At 39.4% G+C, this 25,439-nt stretch overlaps 3 protein-coding genes across 4 annotated transcripts; 2 read left to right on the top strand and 1 right to left on the bottom strand.

The window, feature by feature from the left end:
- The first annotated feature begins 62 nt into the window (after nt 1–62).
- Nucleotides 63–4,936, top strand: LOC112569834 (tryptophan--tRNA ligase, cytoplasmic-like). The gene is made up of 8 exons (XM_025247850.1): nt 63–521; nt 723–831; nt 1,468–1,587; nt 1,984–2,166; nt 2,663–2,873; nt 3,048–3,221; nt 4,054–4,194; nt 4,395–4,936. The coding sequence occupies exons 1-8, from the start codon at nt 368–370 to the stop codon at nt 4,551–4,553; spliced, it is 1,251 nt and encodes a 416-aa protein (XP_025103635.1). The 5' UTR covers nt 63–367; the 3' UTR covers nt 4,554–4,936.
- LOC112569836 (leucine-rich repeat-containing protein 73-like) lies at nt 4,848–10,814 on the bottom strand. The gene is made up of 5 exons (XM_025247851.1): nt 10,455–10,814; nt 9,462–9,622; nt 7,004–7,227; nt 6,535–6,744; nt 4,848–6,300 (listed from the first exon to the last, which is right to left on the bottom strand). Exons 1-5 carry the CDS (start codon nt 10,724–10,726, stop codon nt 6,091–6,093), a joined length of 1,077 nt encoding a protein of 358 aa, XP_025103636.1. The 5' UTR covers nt 10,727–10,814; the 3' UTR covers nt 4,848–6,090.
- Nucleotides 10,815–14,177: 3,363 nt separating this feature from the next.
- On the top strand, nt 14,178–24,399 carry LOC112569839 (leucine-rich repeat-containing protein 74A-like). 2 transcript variants are annotated; one of them, XM_025247855.1, is made up of 11 exons: nt 14,178–15,148; nt 15,623–15,779; nt 18,921–19,102; nt 19,244–19,353; nt 19,625–19,718; nt 20,492–20,541; nt 20,668–20,749; nt 21,070–21,155; nt 21,374–21,568; nt 21,994–22,088; nt 22,506–24,399. In XM_025247855.1, exons 4-10 carry the CDS (start codon nt 19,315–19,317, stop codon nt 22,069–22,071), a joined length of 624 nt encoding a protein of 207 aa, XP_025103640.1. In that variant the 5' UTR covers nt 14,178–15,148; nt 15,623–15,779; nt 18,921–19,102; nt 19,244–19,314; the 3' UTR covers nt 22,072–22,088; nt 22,506–24,399. The 2 variants fall into 2 exon arrangements, with proteins under 2 accessions (XP_025103640.1, XP_025103641.1); XM_025247856.1 differs by lacking the exons at nt 14,178–15,148; nt 15,623–15,779 and adding an exon at nt 18,193–18,679.
- The last annotated feature ends 1,040 nt before the right edge of the window (nt 24,400–25,439 follow it).

Here is a 25,439-nt window from a genome sequence, read left to right as displayed (position 1 = left end):
CGTCTGCGAGTTACGCCGGCTTGTCGAAGGCTTAGCACATGACAGCTGTGGTAAATAGAAGCTCGTTTCGTTTCTCAATACTTGCGTCATTCGCAAAACATTTTCTCAGAAATACCAATTTGTCTTATTGTACACACATTCTAAAGTAGTCTGACGCAACGTTTCTGATAAATCGTATTGACAGCCACAGAGTGCGAGACTATATAGGTAGCCTACCTCTCGCAGCTTCTGTTAGAACTCCTGGAAGTCTTGTGGAATTGACGAGACAGGGCAAGTCTGCTGAAAGTTTAAACTGACATTCAGTAGCTTTATATTCACCGTTGTAATTTGGGTGTGGTGTAGCGTGGTCAACTGGTCAAGCTAAACCATGTCCGAAACAGAGGTCGCTAGAGATTTAGGGGCTGCCAAAATTGGAGATGGACCAACGACGGACAGCAAAGAGGACCAGCAAGAAGACGTTGTTGATCCGTGGAATGTTCACAGTTCGTCAGATACAGGGATTGATTACGATAAATTGATTGGTGAGTGTATTCCTTCTATCCAAAATGTGGGCAAATACCTTGAATCCTCATGCTTTTTAATCTCATTCCTTACCCATGTCATATGTCTGAAATTTCAATTTTGCTCTAAACTCTTAATAAGCATGAGTTGACTCATCATCTAAAACTGTGCATTGCCGTGTTATCTGGTACAAGTGATTGATGCTGTTTGAATTTTGTCAGTTCGGTTTGGAAGTTCTAAAATAGACAGAGAGCTGATTGATCGCATGGAAGCTATCATTAAGCAGCCTGTGCATCACTTCATTCGCAGAGGTCTGTTCTTCTCACACAGGTAACAGTATCTGTTAACATCATCATAAGTTATGCTCTGTAAAAGATCCACAAGAGTTTAAAAGTATTTTTAAATGACTGGGCTGAACTCAGGATGGGATAGTATTGGCTCAATTCTGGGTGAATAACATCTCTCTATTCTTATTGCTGGCCAATAATCATCACCATACATGAAAGAGGTAAAAGACTGGCATTGGGGAAGGTACCTGGATGTGTTAGGATTGTGGCACTCTGTAACCCACTTACTGGCTTGAGAAGATCAAATGGTTATGGTGTATCTAAATTTAGAGCTCATTGATTTTTAAAAAAAAGTTTTATTCTCAAACCTATGAAGAAACTTGCTTGATATCAGAGAGAGATAGTTAAGGAATTCCTTTCTTTTCACCTCAGGCATTCTCCATCTGCCTATACTTTCAAAGATGCACCAATTAGTTATGTGTTTGTTATGGGACAGGATCTCTGTGTGTGTCTGTTTTAAGTGATATTAGCAATGTGGGTGGAGTGGGGGAGCTGAACATTTGTGAACTCAACAGTTGCCTTGATATGTAGTTTAAGCATCTTATAAATACATATTGTTGTTATTAATACGCTTCAGAAATGACATTAAGCTAATGGGATTTGTCTACTGGTTTTGCAGAGATATGCACACTATCCTCACTGCATATGAGAATAAAACACCATTTTATCTTTACACTGGTCGTGGACCATCATCTGAAGCAATGCATCTTGGTCATCTTATCCCATTCATTTTCACAAAGTAAGCCCTTTGTAAATATTTATGGAAATATGTTTTTCTGACCCTGCTGAGCCTTTTACATTTGCCTTGTTTCTTTGTTTTTGTAATTTATGTATTCACATTTCTAAGGCATTTGTGGATATATGCTGAGGATCTGGGATATTCTGCAAGGAGAGTTCATTTCTGGGGAGAACATTTCCAGTAGTTGTTTTGACCAGCTGTTGCAACTTTGCCATCAGCAGCTTAATAAAGTGGGGAACTCTTTTATATTAAAGTACATTTTTACACATTTATTACTGCATGGACATGCATTCTCAAAATATACATCTTGTGGACTCTTCATATTGCAGTGTCAAATAACTGCAAGTAAATGAAAAGGCATGTTGAGACTCAAGTGCTTTGATGGTGTTGCTTCAGATGGCTGCAGGATGTCTTTGATGTACCACTGGTCATCCAGATGACAGATGATGAGAAGTTCCTGTGGAAGGATCTATCTGTGGATGAAACACATCGCTTAGCATATGAAAATGCAAAAGACATAATTGCTTGTGGCTTTGACGAGGACAAGACATTCATCTTTTCAGACTATGATTACATTGGGTAAGGCACTTGTGCATATAATGTCATCAGCAAAGGATAGGCTGGAAACGGCACCACTGAACCAACAAAGATAAAAGTTTTATTCATAAAATAAACAAAATCTGCATTATTGCTGACTGACCCCCTAGGAACCCCACACATTAAAGCCCTGACTGTTTAGAGCCTACCATCAGCTAGTATGACTTAGGTCCTACCCAAAGGGTAAGACTCAAAGTATGCAAGGGCAGAAACTGAAATACCATAAACAGCAGTGAGACAGCTAAACATGAGATTGAATGATCAAATGCTAATGACTGGTCTAAAGATGAGTTTATAAACTGCCCCTTACCTCATGTATGGTAAGGTTGTTTTTTTTTATAGAGATGTGATGCAGGTTATCGTTCCACAGCGTAAGACTATATAACCTGAACAGAAGATAAAATGAGATGATGTCTAAATGAGTTACTAAGTTATGTTTTGTAAGCTTTAATTTGAAAGAGTTCCTTTTTTTATGTAGCTCAAGCACAGATTTCTACAAGACCATGTGCCGCATCCAGAAGTGTGTCACTTTTAATCAGGTCAAAGGCATTTTTGGCTTTGATGAGAGCACTAGCATTGGCAAGATTGCTTTTCCTGCAATACAAGCTGCTCCAAGCTTCAGCTGTGCTTTCCCACAAATCTTTGGTGGCCGACAGATACCTTGTCTCATCCCCTGTGCTATTGATCAGGTCAGATAATCTTTGGTGGATAAATTTGGCTGTAGACACTTTTGTATGGCATTTTTCATTTTAATATGGGATCATATTCCTTTTATTATTAACCTTAAAATTTCATTTATATCGAAAAAGATAGGGAAAAAAGTGCCAGTAGAGTGCAAAGGTTAATAATTTTCTTTTTTACAGGATCCTTATTTTCGAATGACTCGTGATGTAGCACCACGTCTTGGCTTGTCAAAACCAGCACTTCTCCATTCAAAGTTTTTTCCTGCATTGCAAGGTGCTCGTAGCAAGATGAGTGCTAGTGATCCAAACTCATCTGTCTTTTTGACAGATACACCCAAACAGATTAAAACAAAGGTAATTAGTCATTAAGCTATTTGTATTTTTCTCTTTATTTGCTTTCTGTACCTTACTTGGGTACTTAGTGCGGTCAGCACTTTTATTTATCTTCATGTAACTGAGATTACGAAAAAAGGACTTAAGAAAATATTGTTAATGTATTTCAAACATTTCAAAAGCAGTTTTTGTAATCACTCAAAGGATTATTTTCTAAAAGTAAATTTCTGTAAACCAAACAGATGTAAGAAAGTGAGGTCATGTGTGACATTTAAAAAAATTCTCACATCACATGCAACCTAAAAAGTTACCAATAAGTTTTGGAAAATAATGGTTTCAGATATAAATATTGGTGTCTCTTTTTTCTTTGTATTGTATAAATTTGTCTATCTCAAACTGACAGCCTCCGCAAATGCAAACAAACTTTTAAGCAGTTTTTTTTTTGGCAATGAAATATCTGTAAATTAAAAATGCGATCTATTCTCATCCTTGAATGGTATGACAGCAGTATTCTCCCTTTAACTCTGTTTTCTAGCAATATTGCATGAAGAGAAGTTTTGTAACCTATCAACACATATCTTTTTTAAAATTCTCACTCAGAATTATGTATTCTGCATTTAGTACAGTTGTGGTAAGAGGCACTCTAGGTCTCAGTTATATGGACAAACATTATTATTATGATGATGATTACTGGTTTTGTTGCCTGGAGATTTGGAAACATTGCTATGTATTCTTATGTATAAAACACATTGTAATGCTATTTTTCACATGTTACAGATTAAAATAATTTGTTTATTAAGAACATTCTAAAATCAACTAAGAAGTAAACATGTTTGGCATTGAATTATTGCAGATCAACAAGTATGCATTCTCAGGGGGTCGTGATACTCTAGAGGAGCATCGTCAGCTAGGGGGTAACTGCGATGTGGATGTTTCTTTCCAGTATCTCACATTCTTTCTAGAAGACGATGAAAAACTTGAAAAAATACGACAGGTAAGATATCTGCAGCTTATACATGCAAGCCAACGCACACAGACATCCTGTAGATATTTTGCTAAGGAAGACCAAATGCTTTTGAAAGAGTAAGATGCACTGAATGAAGATAAAAAGAAAGTCTAGGAAAAGCTCAGATTATGAAGATCAACATTTAAAATAAAACCTTAATTATTTTTTTTTGTGTGTCTGGTTGCCAGGATTACAGCAGTGGTGAACTGCTGACTGGACATCTGAAGCAAGAGCTGATTGGTGTTCTCCAGAAAATAGTAGCAGAGCATCAAGCACGAAGATCGCAGGTTACAGAAGAGGTTGTGAAGCGGTTCATGAAGCCAAGGAAACTAAAATACAACTACTGAGTCTATTGACAGTTCTATGTTGATGCTTTTCTGAAACCAGCAACTGAAAGAGACATCTCAGAAACTGAGAAAGTTACCACTTTTGGGAGTCACTTCAGAATGTACAATTCAGTAGTCTTTTTTGTTAAGTTTATTCACCACTTGCCATGTGGACAGATTGGTTCAAAGAAATGGTCTGTTTTTGAGCAACACTTGCTAGAGAAAAAGATTAAATGTTTATGTATAGAGTGCTTTATTCCACCTACAAGGTGCCTACGTGAAGTTGTACGAGCACAAAAAACAGTATGCATAAAATGCTTCTTACAAATTTATTTACCATCCTTTGAATCATAACTGCTTACTCAGTCTCTCTTCTCTCAAGAATTAAACATTTTTTTAAAATCTCTCTCTCAGAAACTGTTTTACACAGCCTGCGTTCAGTCGACCATTGATTATGCATCCACCCTATGGGATTCTACTAGTGGTATTTAGCATTCAAAGAAGGGCTATAAAATTGGTGTTAAACTAAAAATACAGTGTTCTGATTTCCTGTCTCTAGAGGTTCTATCACTACTAAACAGACTAAAATTCAAGAAGGGTTTGGTCATCTTTGAAATGCTAACAGTCAAAGTGCCCCCTAGACTTTTTACTATCTTCTCTATAAAAATAATGGTAGGGTCTCTCAAGTGTAATATTCCCATACAAAGAATTGACCTATTCAAGACAAGCATGAAATATTCTGGCAGTGTTCTTTGAAACAAGCTTCTCTCAGATCTCCAAAGAACTGTACCAGTCTATACAAGTTCAAAGTGGGACTCCTACAACATCTATTCCAAACCCTTTGAGTACATGCAGAGACTTCCTACCCAGCTTAATCATCTATTACTTGCACCAACAAAACAAACGTACATTTAGCTAGGGCTCTTTCAGGAAAAAAAAAAACAACAAAAGCTGTCAATTCAAATATCAATCACCATATTTGTACATATCATAATTTCTGTCTATGATTTTATTGCCTTGTTTTGAATTAATGTAATGTTTTTATTTCTACTGCTTAGCTAGATATAAAAAAGCATAACTTTTGCTCATTCATAAATAAGGATTTGTTATTTATCTCAAACACAACCTCATCCATGAGTTGCAATGACTGTTGCAGTGAAATGGCTAACAATGTCCAGTTTGCTTTCAAAACTAAAAGCAGCTTTACATTTGCTGTAATCTATTTAAGACTTTGTGAAACCGTTTAAGAATCTTTGGCAATGCCTACGACAGAGATTTGGAGTTGTGCAGTTTCATTTTTGTTCTCATGCAAGACGAGCTTTACAAAACTAGAAAAAGAAAATCAAAAAGGAACCAAGGCTCTTACTTTGTTGAAAACTGCACTAGATGGCATTAGAATAATGTGTTCAAGCAGTGAGAAATTGCTTGTATTGCAGAAAAGATCTTTCAAAACCGAATTATTGCTTGCGACGGAACTATTGGATTAAGCTTATGATTTCCATGAGAACACATATAAAGCACAATATGTTCTCAGTCATTAAAACACTTTTCTTGACACTCATGCATAATAGACAGGAACTTCAGTTAACTCTTCACCCAAACTGTCATCATCCTTTTCCTCATCTTTCTTTTCCTTGTCCAAAGTGTTAAAACTTTTCACTGTTGAGGTTTCATCTTCGCTAGATCCTGACTCACTGCTGCTGTCACTTGATTTTGTTTTGCTGCTACTGCTACTACTACTGCTACTTGAAGATGAACTTGACTTCAACTGAAACAAATCAAAGGTTCTTAATTCTGGGGTACATCATCAACAATGTAATCAATTAAAATAGGACACTATGATTTAAATAAATTTCCTGGTTCACTCACTCTATCTCATCCACATGTATACACACAGTGAACTTGGAGAAATAAAAATGAAAAGAAAAACTGTATGGTTTTACAGATAGATGTCTGCCATGCAAAGTGAGCTTCTGCAGTCTTTATATCTTTATAATCTGACCTTAGATGAAATTGTGTCAAGTGTTGCCTCTGATGCTGCACTGGAGGTTTCGATGTCAAGATCAGATGAAGTGCACTCGCTCTCAGTGTCCAAATGGTTTTCACGCAGATATGTCTTGATGGCATTAACTGTTGACCTTCGGATTTTGTTGCCATTCAGCACAATTTTGCTCAGGCCACCAAGGTGATTTTGTACCAAGTGAAGGATCAACTGTGAAATGTAAAACGTCGGATAGTTTTGGTATCTCACCTGTACTAAATATACGATCTCATTTTGTAGAGTGTTAACAGTTTGTATTTTTAACCACATAGCGTTATTTGTAACTTGTAACATAGGAAAATTTTTTAATTTACTGCATGTTTGTAATCCTTTTGCTGTTCTCAGCATTCTCAACCTGTTCATCATATCACCAACAGCAAGAAAAAAGAAACCTCATACAAGAATTCTGGCTAACTCTTGAAATAACAACCTGAGCTGTATGTTCCGACAACCCACATCCCTCAAGGTCAAGAATTTCAAGATTCTGTGAGGCAGCAACAGCAACAAGTAGACAGGAGGCAGCATAGTCACCCAGTGGGTTGTAGTCTACAAACAGCATGCGCAGAGTTGTGCAGTTGGCCAAAGCCATGGCCAACCGAGCCCAGCCCTGTGCTGAGATGCGAGGGTTAGCACTCAGCGTCAGCTCTTTGAGACCTGCAAATTCAAACTGTGCTACTAGAATTATCAAAAGAAAAATTACCTCTGGAAACAGTGCTATATATATATAACAGGACTATTGTCATTTAAACAGCACAGTATTATAATACTGTACTATAATCCCTCAACCGGCACCTGTTGTTTGGAGGAGCACATGGACAGAGGCAGCAACCTATTGTGGGCGATAGAGAGGTGTTTCAGGATGACCAGTCCAGTCTTTGACGTTTGTAAACCAGTTCTTTCTCTAGCCACCACGACATTGACTACCCTCGAATGTGCCTTGAAGGAGAGTCTTTGACAAGGTATATGAATACGAATAGTTTATTTTGTTAGGCCTTTGGGCCCATTCAAAAGGATTGTCATGCAACATGTCACAATAGATACAGAGTGTTATTAGCGTAGTATAGCATCTCTTTTCTTTGCCGCTAAATATAAAAACTTGGCAAGATTGGACAGTATTGTTTCATTACTTGTTGACATAAGCATCTGCAGTTTGGAAAAGGTATCGTGCTGTGTCTCATGACCAAAGAAGACCATCTTACAGCGCTTTCTGTTGAAAGTAGAGTTTTCTAATGTCCTAGGAGAGCAACAATCTTGCTTCTTTCAAAGTTATTGGTTCTATGTTCTCTGTATGAGATCCATAGCTACTCCTCAGGCACTTGTTCTCAAATGCCTGGATTCTCCTTTCCGTTTCGGTGAGCAGAGTCAGAATTTACACTACCAGAGATTTTTACAGTTTGTACTTGGGAGTGAACATTATCTTATGACTATGCCAGACCCTATCTAGTCTAGCCATTGTTGCTTTTGCAATCCTGATGCGGATATCTGGCATGGAGCTGCTATCTTTGGAAAGGGTGGCTTAAAGTTTTTAAAAGCTGTGTTCCTCTTTGAGCTGTACCCCTTTTACATAAATCTTTGCCTTGCTGCTTCCGTTGATCATAACTTTGCTCTTTTCAGTGCTGGTCTCCTTTCCATATGCATTTGAAATGTCTGTCTGGCTGTTGGTGAAGTCTTGCAGTTCTTTGCTAGTGTCTGCTAATAGATCTATGTTGTCTGCAAAGCGTAGGTTACAGATAAAATAAACCTTTCTAAAATTTACTGTTTTATGTGTAAGTTATCCTTGCAAAGAGAAAACAGTTAATTTGATGTTACCAGATACAAAAAAAGGTAAGCTTCTATAAAAACCATGCAGCAGTAGCAGGACTAAATGTCCAAGAGCCTAATGGCAATAAAAGCTTTAAGTTTTAAGTGACTGATGTCTGTGGCAAAGCATTTGGAAGGTAAAACGCAGCCCTCTCTTTCAGCTCCCTTTAACCAGCTTAAAGGTTTCCTATCACTTAGAAATATATAGGAAACATAAAGAATAATTGTCATGGGGGTAAGAAAATGTTACAATCGGCAGGGGGGTGGAGGATAGAGGGTCTAGAAATGTATAATAGCTTTTGTCAGCAGTCTCATCACATAAGATTTTGCAATAAAGAAAACTGACCCTTTGTCAACTGGTAAACAAAATGGTAGTGACAGATTTACATGATTAAAGCTATTTCTTGATACCAATACAATCTCCAATAATTGTAACTGGATCTAAAACCCCTGAGCATATCATGGATCATGAACAATGAAGTGGGCACCCTTGATCGCTGAATGGCTGAATCACAGACTTGGTGAAATAACGAAAATTGTCACTTTTCAGGGTGGCATGAGAGCTGGTGAAGATTAGTCTCAGGAAAATAATGTGAAGTGAAAATCATGCCTTTAAAAGGATATATGACTAATCTGAAGACAGCTGACTCTAAAGTTTGAATGTGATTTAAAATAATAAGCAAGGGAAACAACTGTGACAATGGGCAAAAGTTATTGAAAAAAAATATTTGAAACATATTCTGCATATGTACCATTTTAATTCATGTATATGTCTTATGAAATCTATTCTCTTATTTCAATGTCCAACCTTATATGTTCCCTTATAAACTAAACATATTACTCTATAGATATTACCATATCCATAAGTCATCATGAAATATAACATGCATATAAGCATCATCACACTATCAATGGTGGAGGCAATTATTTAGTTTCAAATGAGGAGTTTGTGGAAATGCTCCTCGAGGAGTCACAAAGAATAAACTAAACTAAATGAGGAGATATAAAACAAAACAAGCTGCATGACTGCATGAAAAGTGAACTCTTGTCTTGAACTGAGCTGTGTTGAGCTACCTTTGTGGACTGACCTGGTCGATTGTTCTCTGGTAGCAAGAGATCATACAGAACATCCACAGCATCATCTCCCAGATGACAGTCCCCTACATCAAGAGAGATGATGGTTGGATGCAGCACCAGTGCCTTACCCAGAAGTTTGATACCATCATCTCCTAAAATGCTCCCATGGAGACTGTAATATAATAAAATATTTGTTTTTATAAGTTACTGAAAGTACTAAATGATGAACATTAAGCATTGACCAGAGTGTCTCTCAAATGTCTCTTGATTGCTTCTCCCCTGGCTGCAGTCCATTTAACAGATTCTGATATGCCACCTAGCTTGTTTTATATAATACCTAAAAGTTAATGATTTCTAAGTTAGGAAAGATATATCGTTTGACATTTTCAGTTGGCTCCTATGCAAATCCACACCATTTGACACTTTTTTGTCTATGGGAAGGTTACAGGCTATATTTGGTAAGGTGTATGCTGCTTATTTTACCCGTTCTAAAATGTTGCTAGTGGCTCTGAAAGAAATACTGTGTAGAAGATATCGTAACACATGTATTATGCATTACAAATTCTGATGTAGTTTGAAAGAGTATGAGGGAATAAGGAGTCTTTCCTTTGATTTGCTCTACGTGCACTCTTGTGTTGACAGTCATCTAGGTAATGCTGAGTATCCTGGCTAGTTTTTTTTTTATCTTTCATGGTAAAATTACTTAACATATGCTTGTCACAGAACATTAGATAAGGTTATTACAAAAATCTAGGAAATTCATTTTGATTTGTTTAATGTAATTGCTGTGGTGGGTAAATGTGACATCCAACAAGATATGTAAGCTTTTGAGGCTTTAATACCATGGGCATCATCAATCTGAAAGAATGTATAAAGAAATAAATCGACACCACTATAAAAGACTTCATTTATTTGCTGACAAGTTATGTTTAAAAAAATTAGATGTAAATCGCTATATGTTCTGACATGGGATTTAAGAAAAAAAAAGGAGAGAAAGCACTTACTGTAGATGCGTTATAAACTTATTTTTTGCGATGCATGCTGATAAAAGCTCCACGTGACGTAGAACTGTGATGATACCAACGTTAAGCGTTAACTTCTGAAGCACGGAACTAGACGCAGCGAACTTCAGAATGCGATGAAGATCAGTGGAGTGAATTTCGCATTCACGAAAGGTAAGCACGCGTACCCTGTTCTTCTTTAATGCTCCACAAATGCTGGATACATCTGCCGGTGTCAAGAGTTCGTTAACTTTTAGGACTACGTCTTCTGCCATTTTGACGCACAGCGAAACATTACTCCGTAAATAACTGATAAACACAGTCTACCGCCATCTTGTTTCTACAAAACACGATCTGCACTTAATGCTATGCTGCAGTTACGATAATATGTGTCCGATTTTAAATATATTTAGACTAAACGTAAGGTCAAATGAATGGATACTCGTGATTAAGAAAATAATAAGCCAAAGAACTGGAAACAAATTATTAACAGATTTATGATTTCACAACGCGGGAGGACCATTATCTCCCTTGATAGCTGTCGTTATTTCATTGCTTATTGTCGTGGTGTACAGAATGAAATAAAATGTGATTAGCAAATGAAAACATACTGCTTAATTAGATATTATTATTATTTTTATAATTACTACTCCTTTTCACATCCAGTGGAACGAAGGGCATTAATTATAGATAGTATGGAGAAATTCTATATAGTCAGCTTATAATTAATTGTTAAATGCAAGACATGAAAATATAATAAAACTTTGATTTTAGCAAATGGTAATCAGAACAGAAACGTATAAATGCTTGCCCCTCCCTTCCCACCTCTTTTGCTCTCTATCTCACACAGAGCTGGGAATGTTCGCTGTTTGTTTCTTGTCTGAGCGCACCGGCGCCTGATATACTTGCTTGCATGTTGCATGCATGTCTAAACAAGAACTTTTTTAAAATTAAAAAAACTTCTTTGTTCATACAGGTCTCTCGGGCACAGTTTCCCTGACCCTACAGGCTACACCCACCGACCCCCCGACCCCCTGTAGTTGTGCCGTGATGTATGTGAGACGTTCTGTGTTTATTATGTGGGTATATAATTATAATTCCTCTGGTCGTCCAGTCACACCGACTCGCAGCCCGAAAGACATGAGCACAGGTACTTCATTCTCCGGTCTCTTGTTTACACGTTCAGACTGAATCCGCGTTACCGACAGAACTTGAGATCAACGGCTTATAAACATTGGTATTCATCGAAAAAGAATATAACGATGCACATTATAATTGAGGAGATGAGGGGAAATGAGTACGCCTACCTTGGGGACGACGACAAACAAGCAACATGTATTCGAAAAATATTGTAGTAAAACATTGGCAACGAAAATACACTAGCCTTGTAATGTATCCAAATACACTGTCTACATAATTTAATAGAATACGCTCGAGACAGTTTATTCGAATATACCAGCGCCTTGTCAGAGCCACATTTAGGTAGAGAATGCTCTGGAAGAAGTATATAAAACATGCCAACGGCTGGGAAATGGTCAAAGCACGCGCATCCATGCTATTCATGTCCAACAGTAAATTAATTCTTGGATCTGGTTTGTAAGACATTCGATCAACAATCAAAAGCACTGTACTTAATCGTCATCAACCGATTGAAAAGAAACAGAACTATTTTTTTCTACCACTGTTTTTTATTATCTTTGTTCTCTGGTAGTTTTGTTTGTTCTTTGACAGTAATGATTTTCCCCAGCCCTGGCGAGTTCAGTTGTCCTCAAGATCTGAAAGCCTCTCGAGCAATTAAGCTGTTTATGTTCCACGCCTGCGTCAATAGCTTTTCTCTCGTCTGCTTTACGAGCAAGGGACCTGGCCACCTGCTTTGTGGAGAAGTGCAGAAGTGTCTGCGTTGCACTTACTGGTGTCCAGCTAACTGCTTGATACCCACTTGCATTGTCACTCACGCGCACTCTCCACAAAACACAAACAGTTGCCTAAAGGCTGTCCAGATACTATAATGGGCCTTAGACAAATAGAAAAACACGACACATGGACTACACAGCCCTCGGGTTCACGACAGTTTAAATACACAACAGAATACTACTGCAAGTGAGCATTTTGGCTGTGGTACATACGTAAGATACAACAACTTATAAAGCGAAAAAAAAAAAAAAAAAAAGTTATATCCACAGTGGCGTAGAAAAATTGCTCCTCAGCCTATAATGATGGGTAGGGAAAAGAAAGAAAGAACACGAGACAGCAAGAAGACACAGTCGCCTCAACTTTGATGATAAAGATAGAAAGAAGAACTCCACTAAAGGCAGAAACGAGGTAGTGGCCTTTCTCAGTTCTTGATTCTTGCTTCTTGCTCCTCTCTTTTCCTTTTTACTTTCTCAATCCGTTTCTAAACCGTCTCTCCCATGATGCAGGAAATCAGTTTACATCATTTACAGGGGGAGGGCAATGCGATCCGGTGACACTCACAGTTGGCGACTATCATCCTCGCGATCTATCTCAGGTGAACTCACACACGTCCGTGACAGCGGGCAGGTGGTGTTACCAGCCCCCAAATGGTGTTACTGGGGCAGTCTGGCACAGTGAAAAAGGGAAACAGAGAGAGAGAGAGCTCGTATTGTGAATTTAAAAAAAATACCCTCCACACACCTTCTCATATGTGGCTGACTCGTAATCCTTTGGATATGCAACGATTAGTGTTAAGAAGCCCTGCATTAAGAACTGCTTGATCTCTTACAAATGGTAAGTGTGTGTGTGTGGGCGTGTGAGTTCATGTGTGTATGTGTGTGCACGCCTAGATGTGTATATGCCTGTGTATATGTGTGTGCATGCGTGGACGCATGGACACGTGTCTGAAAGTATAGACATGTGCGTGAGTGCGTGCTTGCGTGTGTGCATCAGGGTTCTAGCTTATCTAACAATATATCAGTGTACACTGGAAGCTTAAGTACAAATGAATCTGCTATTTTTACGGAATAAAGTTGAGCAAATGGACTAACGAACTTCAGTTAGAGAAAGAAATCGGGTGGGTCATAACCAGGGGCGGCTGTAGGCTCGTGGCGGCCCTGGACAGAGGGAGAATCGGCGGCCTCTTCGCCCCCAATGTCAATTAAACTAAGTGGCGGCCCATGATATTCTCATTACAGCAGAATATTATAATACTACAGCTATATTAGTAAGCCTTAGCAACCTTAGTAAATACAACGGACTAATTAACAAGAAACACAATGTTATTCGGTCACACTGCAATCAGCTGTGTTCTTATTTTCTCTTTTTGTTTTATAGTCAATATATGTTGGTGTGGCGGCCACTGGGATTTGGCGGCCCTGTGCAGGTGCACAGTTTGCACATGCCTAAAGTCGACTCTGGCCATAACAACCAAAGACTACAGATTCACAACTCCTGCCTTCGAAGGGTGAGATAATCCCATTTCTCGCTGTACACTACTTGGCCTCTAAGGGAAGCCGCTACCCAGCAAGGGGTCTGGTGCTGCTTGACAATCACAACGTGGGTGCAATAAAGACCTGCGCACATGTCTCAACGATTCGTGGATTGATAAGTCTGTTTGAAACCTAAAGGGCACAGGTGTCTTTGGACGCCGAAGAGCTGAGATAACACCGGGGATATTTTGTGGCTGTGTTGGGACAGACTGACATACGAGCAGATTTAATAGTCAAATCTTTTGTGTGCTTCGTGGGGTGGGGGAAACGGGGGGGGGAAATCTGGCAAACCTGTTGTCTCCACCTGAAACCAGACCTTCTTGATTACTTTTGTTCCTTCGAACGCTTAAGTGCCTCTTAAAAAGGAATTTAAAAAACTGTTGGTGCGAAAACATGAGGAGTGGGTGTGAGTGTGTCTTCGGGTGAGGGTGTGTGTGGCCAACGAAACACCTGAAAGATAAGATATCAACGTCAAAGATCTATGGTCGATGAGCACTCAACAAACGCGACCTACCTTACCTTCTGACCCTTAGCCTTACGAAGGCTAAACATGGAGGAAGTTTTTGTGTGTAGTGTTTGAGCAGCACTTTACTGCCCATGAGAAGAATGTCACATCGATAATCGCTCACTAAAATTTCACAGTAAAGAGCGGCGCTAACAGGTGTACACAGGTGTAAATATGTGCACCTGTACTTCGAACTCCCGAGCGTGTCAAATGTTTCCGGATCAAGGCATACAAGGACTACCCGAGGCCTCCAGCCACCCGTGCATGCCACGCACCCATTACGCAGCTGACGTGCACGGTCAAGTTAAGCGTTGATCTCTATGGAAAATTGCTTTTGAAGTTCCAAGTGACCTCGTCCCATTAAAACTCTTTTGAAAATCGATCTGAGTGTAAAGAACTGACCACCCAAACACGGCGTTCTCGGGTGAGAGAAACAGGGTGTAGTCGTCAGACAGGGACAGGAGAGTTGAGACACTGATCGCAGGAATGAGACGGTTTACTGTCAATTCTCCTCTCGTGCCTAGTGACAAACATGTTAAAGTCTGAGGCACCAGTGTTGGTTTTCAGTTTATTGCCACTACAACCGACTGCAGTATAGTCAAACGTGTGGCAAGAATTTTCTTGGACTTTCATTTAAGAATACTTACTTCTTGGAGTTTTTCAAGAAAGCTTAAGCTTAAGAGGGCAGACGACAAGGATTGCCTGTAGAAAAGGTCAACATGCCAGCCAGTCGAAAAGACACAGCGGTAAGTAGTTTCCTCCTCCTCATCATCATCATCACCACCATCATTTTTTTTAATTTTGCAATAAGAACGTCGTAGTCATTGTTACTATTGGAGAAACAGCTAGCTTATCTCATCACTTTTGAAAGTCGACATTTAATTCTCTTAGACATCGATAAGACACAGTGATTTAATGCTGTTTTGTCAAATCTTTTTCGTCCTTATGATCGCTGTCCATGGATGATTTTGCTAGACTTCTAGAGGTTCGAAAATGGTTTGACTTTCTGAGTTATTTTTAAAGCATCTAGGGAAAAGTTTTGTTTCCTTTTACTTAGCAACTCCTCTCTGCTTCTAATTTCAGGATTCGGGCATCTTTCCATGTACCGTCTCTTGAGCTACAACGCAACAGTCGATCTTTTCATGTCTAGATGAATTTTTGTGATACTAGATGAAAATACCTCAGCATAAACGTTATAATGTATGTTTCCGTCTGGCCAGGCATCCAGGCAAATGGTCTCGGAAAGAAAGACGGTTAGCCGGAAGCCGCGCGATGAAGCTCTCTTCATGACGGAGCTGGACAACGTGCGCAAAGATTCCGACCTGAGCGGCCTTACGTCCCCAGACATCGACCTCGAAAAGGATGACGAGGAGAAAGGTAACAGACACAAAGCTGGCAACAGACTGCCAAGAACTTCCACGCAGTGAATGCTATTCCAATCATGCTTTCTCATCTAAACCGTACTCTTTAGTCTTTGTAATCATACAGTACGAAGGAAACCTCTCTAAATACCTTACATTTCTGTTGTTGTCAAGCAGACAGTCAAAACTTTGCTTAGAGTTGCAGGTTCGATTTGCTGGCTCGGGAAAAAAATTATAGTCACAAAAGAGCGAAGAAAATTTTGCCGAAAATTCTGGCACTTTTTTAATTTTATTTACCGATTCTGCTGACGCGGTATAATCTGATGAAGATTTTTGGCAGCACTTCCGACCAGTGTGCTGTGTGGCAACATGGGAAAAGGTTTTGCTGTTTATTAGCCAGCCAGTTCTCTTACCAGCCCTTCAAAAGGTTACGTGTCACGAATTACCACTTCAATCAAACCCATAAAGATACCAGGGTTTAGAGGAAAAGGAAGCTGTCGCTCTTGTCCGTCGCCATTTTACGTCATGAATAGAGTGACCTCCCATGTCCATGGCAGCCAATGAGATCAGCGGTCGGTGCTGTTGGCAGCACACTGGGAATAATGCAACCCGACCACATAAAACCAACTCAAAATTGATTCACTCTGTTTGTATGATTCCCTCCTCTTTCCAGCAGCCATATTTGCATTCAAACTTTAGAAAGGAGAGAAGAAAAACAGACCATGGTTCACAATTCAGTTCAATTACTTGTTCATCAACTCCCTCTTGGATCCTCTACGATTTTCTACTAAACCTCACAAATAGATGATCAGTCAATCAGCAGATTGTCATGCTTTTCTGTCTGATAATAAATATCGAGCAGAAGCTGACACCTTTCAAAGGATAATTGTTACTTAATTCGCTGCTGTGAGTCCTGAAAGATCGAACCAATCTTGAAAAGCACGCTCATAAAAGCCTTTTGATGATACCACCCTTTTCTTGGCCTAATATTGTACTGAAGATATAGATCAAAATTGAAAATAAGGAATAATTTTTTATGTTAGGGACGTTTGCTGGGTTACAAAATGATTAACAAGGCTTGAAAGGAATCAGTCTCGGACCACTAGCTATGAATTGAGACACTTGGCATAAAGGGGTGTTTATTCTGGCAACCTCGGTGTGTACTTGAAGGAAACTCAATCTGTTCTTTGGTTCAACGGCCTGCCTAGCAAGACGTGTGACTAACAATGACACTATGACAGGGTACAACACGAGTCGCTTCGAGTCTTGTTAGTTCGTATCCCCGCCAGGGAGAGGTGGGGGTTGGGGTCTGCGGGTTGTGCGTTTGCTTCGGGCAAAAACTATCCTTTCAATGAACTGACAAGTCACCGACTGGTCCTTTGCTTCTCATTAGAAGCTTTTCATGAAGAAACACAGTCTTAAGGAATGGTTGTAGTATGCTGGTGGGGGTGTGAGGTAGGGAGGGGCGAGCCGAAGGACGTTTACTGACAATAGGCTGAGCGTTAACACGCATGACGAACACAAGAAGCCCCTTGCTGCGATTTATAGACAAGAATGTGACAGGGTCAATGGGAGTAACCTAGATGATCTGTATAAATACCTACCTAGGTCCCACAGCTCTTGATATTTATCCTCACCTTTCATCCATGCTTCTTGATTGTTGGCAAGAAGCAATGACTAGAATCCGGAATCATAAGTGATTGCTAAAAAATGTAAATTCTTGTCTGTCTGTCTGTCTGTCTGTCTGTCTGTCTGTCTGTCTGTCTGTCTGTCTGTCTGTCTGTCTGTCTGTCTGTCTGTCTGTCTGTCTGTCTGTCTGTCTGTCTGTCTGAACTCAGCACAAGGGCTAACAATTTGTAGAAAAAGCTATTATTCCATCGCACCAGACATGACCAAACGGTAGTCAATTCTAAGGCCCTTTGTGGGTTTCAATGGACCTTACTCATCAAGAAGAGCAATACTAATTCGATTAAGGATAGATCAGCCCATAAAAATACTTGAAAAAAAACTTGTTTTTTTCTTTTCAAAAGAACGCATTCTCAGGTTTTCTATTTGCCTGAAGAGAGTAGGTGTTGATTTTTCCAGACGTGCTTACAATACGATCGTTCGCAAACGTATTTCATAAAAGCAAAAGAATAGTAGGTGCTGGAATAAAATACAGCTTGCGTACATGCTGGCAGAGAAAGGGATCACAGTTCTGACCAAGATATCCAAGGTGTTGACAACAACGGCTTTTGTATTCGGATGGAAATGTCAGAACTTCATGAATAGCAGACCACAAAAACAAGTTATGTGCGAAAAGACATTAGTTTAGCTTGTGTCAAACACAAAGTAGGTCGTAGTCAAAAGTCACCCTGGGTGACAGCAGAGAGAGGGTAAAGAGAGAGTAGACGAGCAGATAAAAGTGAATGTTTGGAGGGTCGAATATCAATCCATGCAGGTCATACCTCTTTTCCTCCGGAGGAACTGTGGAGGGTCATCGTAAGCAAGTCTGGACTTTCGAAACTTTTATGTGCAGGAAAAGTGTCTCCAGGGTCAGGATTTTTACGGTCGAGTAAGAGTTTATTTCCATGTTTGTGGACGCTGACTTGGAGCATGAAAAACTTCGACTGGAACTCTATTGCAAATAGATATTGAGTTGACAGAAAAAAAGCTAACTCCTTTATGTCTGGGCTGAAGGATACAAACTACCATAAAATGGCCGCTCCGTCCACGATGATCCAGAAACCGTCACTCTCCGATTCGTTCCTGACCAGTCATCGTAGCTCTAATGGCGCCTATATAAAACTGGGGGAAGACAAGAGAAAGGGCAGGAAAGGATTAAAGAAAAATTACCAACCCGAAAAATTGCTGTTGCTCATATGTATGGGTATCATCTGAAAGAAGATAATGACGACTGGATTTTCGATCTTGATGGTATGGCCAGATTTCAGATACTTCTGCCTCGGTGTCTTTTTGTTTATCCGTTCTCTCAGGTCGTCACCACATAAATTTAGTAGAAGACCAAGCTTTAGTAGTTCAGAAAGTTTTGCAAAATCTGTCCTTTTTTTTCCTTTTCCTGTCTTCATCACGCATTACTTTACATCTTCGTGAACTTGTTTCTTTATTTCTTTCTTTGCTTTCTTTCCACTAAACCATCTTCTGTCTTTTGAAACAGAGGAACCACGGCGCAAACTTGGAGCGGACGAGATTAAGGTGAAGCTCTACCGCCGGGAGTGTCGCCAGTTAGATGTAACACCAGTTGGCGCTTACCTTCGGTCTCCTTCCTCCCCCGTGCTGTGCATCAAGCACTATTCTCTTGGACCACGTGGCGCACGGGCACTAGCAGTGCCCCTGATGGTAAGAGACTTCCTCAACTTTGTTTGTTGTATAACTTGCATTCGCGGTTTACGAGAATCATGAAGCTTACTTGTTTTCGACATCTATATTTACTTCAGATAATAATAATAATCATTAATATGCATGCCTCTTAATCGTCAGTTGGACTCTTGTATCACGTGTTTGGACTTGGAAGGAAATGATCTTGGAGGGGAAGGAGCTAAAAACCTTTGATGGAAGCCTTGATAGAGAACTGCAGCATCACAGAACTGGTGAGTACACAGAGTTCAGCTCGTGCAGGTGGTGTTGTAAGTCTGAATACCTGGACAAGTATGTAAACAGAGAGCTAGCTCAGATATCCTGATAATCATCGGCGCATTTTGCTGTCTGAGCTAAGAATACTTGGGGCTGCTCAGACATGCTTACAAGCGCAAACCCGTGGGTGTATAGTGACGTCACTTATGGACAGTATGACGTCAGTAGGTATTGTTCATGTCACAAGCCAGTTTACTAAAAATAGCAGCTTGTGCTTGTCTTTCTCAGAACCTCAGCAACAACAGCCTGGGAAGTGCAGGTGCTGGCGCCGTGGAGAAAATTTTGATGCAGAACAACCTCATCCACTCCGTTACTTTGTCTGGTAAACAATATTATTTACTCCATTACTTTGTTTGGTAAACAACCTTATTCACTTCCGTTACTTTGGTAAGGTTCTCCAAAAAAATTCATTTTTTCGTTTGTGTGTGTAGAGGGGTTTGTCGGTACGAATTTTAAAGGGTTATGAGTTCATTATACGTCACTCTGGGAGTCCAGTTGTCACAATATGCAATGAATGTACCGATCGAGTGTTGGATACAGATGTCTACTTAGGTATTCTAAATCTCATCTACTCAAATTATCAGATATCAAAGTAAAAAGTATCAAGATGGTGATTCCAATGTAAATTAGTCAGATGCACAAAAGGGTGTGAAGTACCAAAACGACATTTCCTGCTGTCAGACTACAATATACTCCATTGGTCTCAGTAAGTAAATACTATAATTATATTATGAATTGAAAGCCCTGTAATATCGCCTTCAGCAGGCCTTACCTGCAGATCGCACCCCATCTGTGATGAGATAAATTGTAACTTGAACTTAATATGTAGATAGTTATTAGTGATTTCCTTTTAAAATCACATTAATGGATAATTATGAGAAGGCTCTCATCAACCATAAAGCCAACTATACGGACATATTTCAAAAGGTTTTTTTTTTCTTAGAATGGTTTAAAAGTATCGAAAGAACTGATAACACATACACACATATTCGTGTAATTCGTTAATATTTATCTATGGTAAATTTTGGTATCTGTTCTCTGTTCATTTACAATCAGCTAATATGATTATAGGTGACACCTCTTTGTTTTGTCCAGGTAATCACTTCAAGGACGTGGACGTCGATCATTTCGCTCTCGTGCTGAATGTACGTACGTCTTCTTAATTCTACAAATTCTACAATTCTACTTCTTACAAGCATATTCTTTCTTATTTATTAATAAAGCTGTAGCGAAGCTAACAGTTAAGAATAATTTTATTTATTTATTTTCAGGAAAGAAAAGTGCTGAAGTCATTGAACCTGTCTCATAACGAATTCGGAGACATTGCTGCGTCTGTTCTAGGACAAGCCTTAGGTGAGAGGTGAACGCCACTTGGTGACCTCTTCAGGGGAAGTTAATGTACATGATGTAATAAACGTACTGCAGTTTTTTTAACCTCCCTCCCCACCAACCCCGCACCTAAAGCAGTTCATTTAGTCATCATGTCCGTTCACCTAATCGCATCTTTTCCTCCTGTAACATGCAATAACACTTCGACTCATTTATTTAGGAGACATTTATTGCAAGAGAACGGGACATAGGTCTGAAGGGACTGAAATACGACTTTTATTTACTTTTTATGTGCACTTTTCAGGCAAATATTTTTGAATGTTTTTTTTAATTACTTTGAACAGCAACCAACGACACACTTGAATCCTTAGACCTCAGCTGGAATCACATTCGGCCAAAGGGAGGCAAATCGCTTATGGCTGGTATAAAGGTATGATAGAACGAAAATAAAGGGATTCACTTTGTACATATACACATACATTTTATACACACATTTATATATAATATCTGTTCATGGTTTGCAAATGCAATAAATCTAGTCCAAGAGTAGTAGCATATGTGTTTGTATTAAGTACAACGTTGGCTTCAACCAATTGTCATAAGCTTTGCCGGATGATACTCATGGCCGGTTACTTTCTTCCTCTCAAGGAAAACGTGGGACTCAAACGTCTGTCAGTGGCCAACAACGGTCTGGGTGATGAGGGCTGCGGCGCGGCTGCGATGGCCATCAGCAGCAACAGCAGTCTGCTGGAGCTGGACATGTCCGGCAACAGAATCACCAACACCGGCTTACTAGCCTTCGCATCGCAGATAAAAACCAACGAAACTCTGCAGGTGCTGAAGGTAAGACGATGATGTTTGTGGCATTACAGGCATAAAGTCGGACACCCTTGGTAGCTGTCGGCTTGAACTGGATGAGATGTGTGTTATTTCTCTTTGTCATTCTGCAGGTCTGACCTATGGTAGCTACACTATTACAGAAAGGGAGTAGAAAGACCAAAAACAAAGTTAATGTACTTGATGATGAAGATTAGCTGGTCTATATCTTACATGACATTATTGGTTTATTCATGAATATTCGTGAAATCATATTTTAACATCTGATCTTTGCCGGCTTGAAAATAATCATTCAGAGATTAGGAAACATTATTTTGTACTGCCCAGACATTGTGAAAAAAATCTCACTGTAGACCTCGGTTCGTCAAACGATGAGTTTTAAGACAGGTCGATAGGATGTCGCCTTTCATGGATTTTATTTTTCGTCTCAGCTTGGCAACAACTTGGCCACTGGACTAGGAGCTCAGGCTTTGGGCGAAGCCATTTTGGAGTCTGAGACAAGTGCTTGAGAACTCTTGACCTCGTGGTAAGTTGCCTGTGCGTGAGCCAGATGCACATTTGTACGTCGGGATGTCAGCCCAAAGGACCACAACTGACACTGAAATGTCTTTGTCGGAATTTTGTGGTGAGGGGAGATGGGGCGACTGTGATTCTCACAGCCAAATGTTGAGGTGCAACAACAACAATAATGATAATCATCATCAACCAACATCATCGTAATGAAAGAAAGGAGTTATATGACCCGTTATGGTTTTTTTTTCCACAGTTTCGTATGACTGTACAGTGTTGGTCTGTTTGTGTGTGTGTGTCTCTCTTTCCATATATATATAATATGTGTGTGTGTGAGAGAGAGAGAGAGCCTGAGAGAGTCGGATTGTAAAATGATAATCCATGTGATTGTTACTTCAGTCACTGACATACTTGTGAATCTTTCACTTCACAGAACATCAGCGTGTGGGAAACTCTGGCGGAGCTGTTGAAAACGCATGCGCAGACGCGTCCCTTGAAAGTCGTGCACGGGACGGTCACGCGCCGTGAAGTACCACGTGACCAGTTAGAGCAGCAATTCAAAGACGACATCATGGCTGCGTTTAAAGAGCGTGAGAGTGCACAGAACCTGTCCACAGACAATGGGGTTGAACTCAAGATGGACGACCCCCAAAGCTTGGCAAAAACATTTGAAGAACCAAAGCAGAACCTCGACCTACCCGCTGGAGGAGAGCTTGATTCAGAAATGATAGAGGAGGAAACATCTGACATAAACGATGCTGTCATTGACGACACCATAAACTCTTCAAATAGCGCCTCACCTGTGATTGCTACAGGTGACACAGCCAAAGAACGACTTGACGACAGCAGCATGGAGGACCGGAAGGAGGACGTAGTCATATCAAATGAAGCTCAAGAAAACAAAGGAGAGAGAACTGTGGAAAGCATCCTGGATCATGTGGATGAACAGAAGACTGAGGAGTTGGAAACGGAAAAGACTATGCCTTCGCCGGAGTTCGGGGCAGACACGTGAAAGGAATACTAAGACGACGTAGGCAACGAGGCGTCAACACAACTAATCTTCAAGGCAACCTTTCTGTCTGTTATATACATACGATAAACCCGTTTTTACGGATGATTTTCGATGAATGAAAAGAATAAAGGGTACGGAAAGCATGTGTAACTGTGGCGATTTAAGAAGCACACAGTTGGATACTGTATCTGAAGAATCCTGAAGGAAACATTACTTCTTGATTGTGATAGAACATAATTGTTGCAGAACTGAGCTATGTCAAACGAACTATTTTTTTTTTTTTTTTTTTTTTTTTTTTTTGTGGCACATTTGCATGTGAATCCGTTCATGCTTGCGTACATGTGTCTGTTTTGTAAGTTCTTGAGTGCGTGAGAGACATACAAACAGATAGACAGAAAAACAGAATGTCTCGAGTTGAGAGGAAGTGCTCTAGATTATCTATTATGTTTGTGTGTTGCGGACGTGTTTTGTTTTGGATATCAGCAACAAATCTTGTATTTACCTGAGTTACATTTTTCTACTCTCTTCTCTCTTGCAGATGGATTGGATGTACATGTATTGTTCCACACTTAAAAAAAAAAAAAAAAAAAGAAACATATCAGGATCTATTTATTGACTTTCAACACTGGCTTATTTTATCAGTTTCGGTCTTGTTGTTTTCACAGCAGCGATCGTGAGAGTTGGGTTGCAGTGAATTAGCTCCAGTGACGATAACCATATGCTGGTCACTTATCTCTTTGTCTCTCTAACCTTTTTTTTTTATTATTATTATTTTTTTCCAAAATGTGAACCCGTTCAATGTCCAGTGATCACCCTTAGCCAAAGGCCGTTCCGAATATGGACGAACATTTAACAAAGTTTGAGAAAGTTTTTTTTTATTCACAACTCAGGTAAAATCTTGGTCAAACGTTTGTCCAGATATGTTCGGTTAACGATACGAGTCTAAGCATTTGCTGTGTTCTTTGTTTTATATCACTGACTGCGATTGTCATATGGATATCATGATGGTACTGAGCCGTAGCCTATGGACTGGATATTGTGCTAAACGTGGAACTTGTATTATTACTATTAATGTACATTTGAGTGACTATATATTTATGCAGTGTTAAACTGGACAACATGAATCTCGTTAATTTGTTTGGTCTCAAAGTAATATCTTCTTTCGGAGAGCAATATCTTAGCTTGCAATTTGCTAACATTGTGATGGTGAATTCTGTACTTTTTTTATGAAGATGATATCCTGCTGTTAATGTACGACTTTCAAGTAACTCTGAATGAAACTGTTTTCTGAAATACTAGTAAACACTGCTGACTACGTGCTATTGTATATCGGTGCGATATTAATCCCATATGTTGTCCACATCAACTGGAAGTTGCTGTCTGTCTGCCAAGACCAACGCTTAGCCTATTGTGCAGTTTTCCGCTGTTAGTCTTGGCGAGCCTAAACAAAGAATGTAACTGAGCCGGAAGCTTTGTACACACATGCCTCGTTTTAGTAGTTAATCTGAAATTTGAATAAACCGGAAGCTTTGTATACAACTGCCTCGTTTAAGTAGTTAACTTGAAAAAACTGAATCGTCTGGCAGCAGCCCAGTAATACAAGTTCGTGGATTATTGTTGGTCCACACTTATGTTGCCACGGCTGCAATTTAATAACACAATCTATGATACTGAAATTAGTTGCACGCACTTGCACATGCATACTACAGTCCTGTACAAGATAACGAAAAGAATGCAACAGTGTAAATTAAATATGAAGATAAATATATGGAAGTTAAATAGTAAATTTCTATAAATTAAAAAAAAATAGCAACTACACTGTAACACAGCCGTAAAAAAAAATAGTAATAACGACGAAATATACATGTGGGTAATATTTATACAACATAAACTTAAAATGTGTACTTATGGGTCACTATTACTAACATTTCCCACATTGTGTACGCTGGAAGAAGTGAAAAGTTTCCAAGGACGGCAAGGAGGTACGTATGTGTCTTATTTGTACACACAATTTCATTGATTTTTTTTTACTCGGGTTTCGTGGGGTTTTTTTATTTTTTATTTGATTTTATATTCCACGTGGAACGTATTTAGTTGTCTACGGCTCTTCAGTGCCCAGGCTGGCTACCTGCGTCTCATATGCTGAGTAATTTAAGAGTCGTCTCCCCTAGCCCGTTATAAACGTCCTGAAGGGAAAGATGTTCTCGCGTGATTTTGTAAAAATAAAAATCGTCAACGTTTTTCAATTTCAGTTTGAAATATTTTTTTATTTTAAAAACAAAGTCTTCATAATACCTTGAACCAAGATCTTTTTAGTTTTTTAAATTAATTGTTATGCTCGGTAAACTTCGTTGA

This window comes from Pomacea canaliculata, linkage group LG8 (assembly GCF_003073045.1).
Source record: "Pomacea canaliculata isolate SZHN2017 linkage group LG8, ASM307304v1, whole genome shotgun sequence".
In the NCBI taxonomy this organism is placed as follows: Eukaryota; Metazoa; Mollusca; class Gastropoda; order Architaenioglossa; family Ampullariidae; genus Pomacea; species Pomacea canaliculata.
The sequence above is the reverse complement of the archived record's forward strand: the minus strand, read 5'-3'. Positions and strand labels throughout refer to the sequence as shown.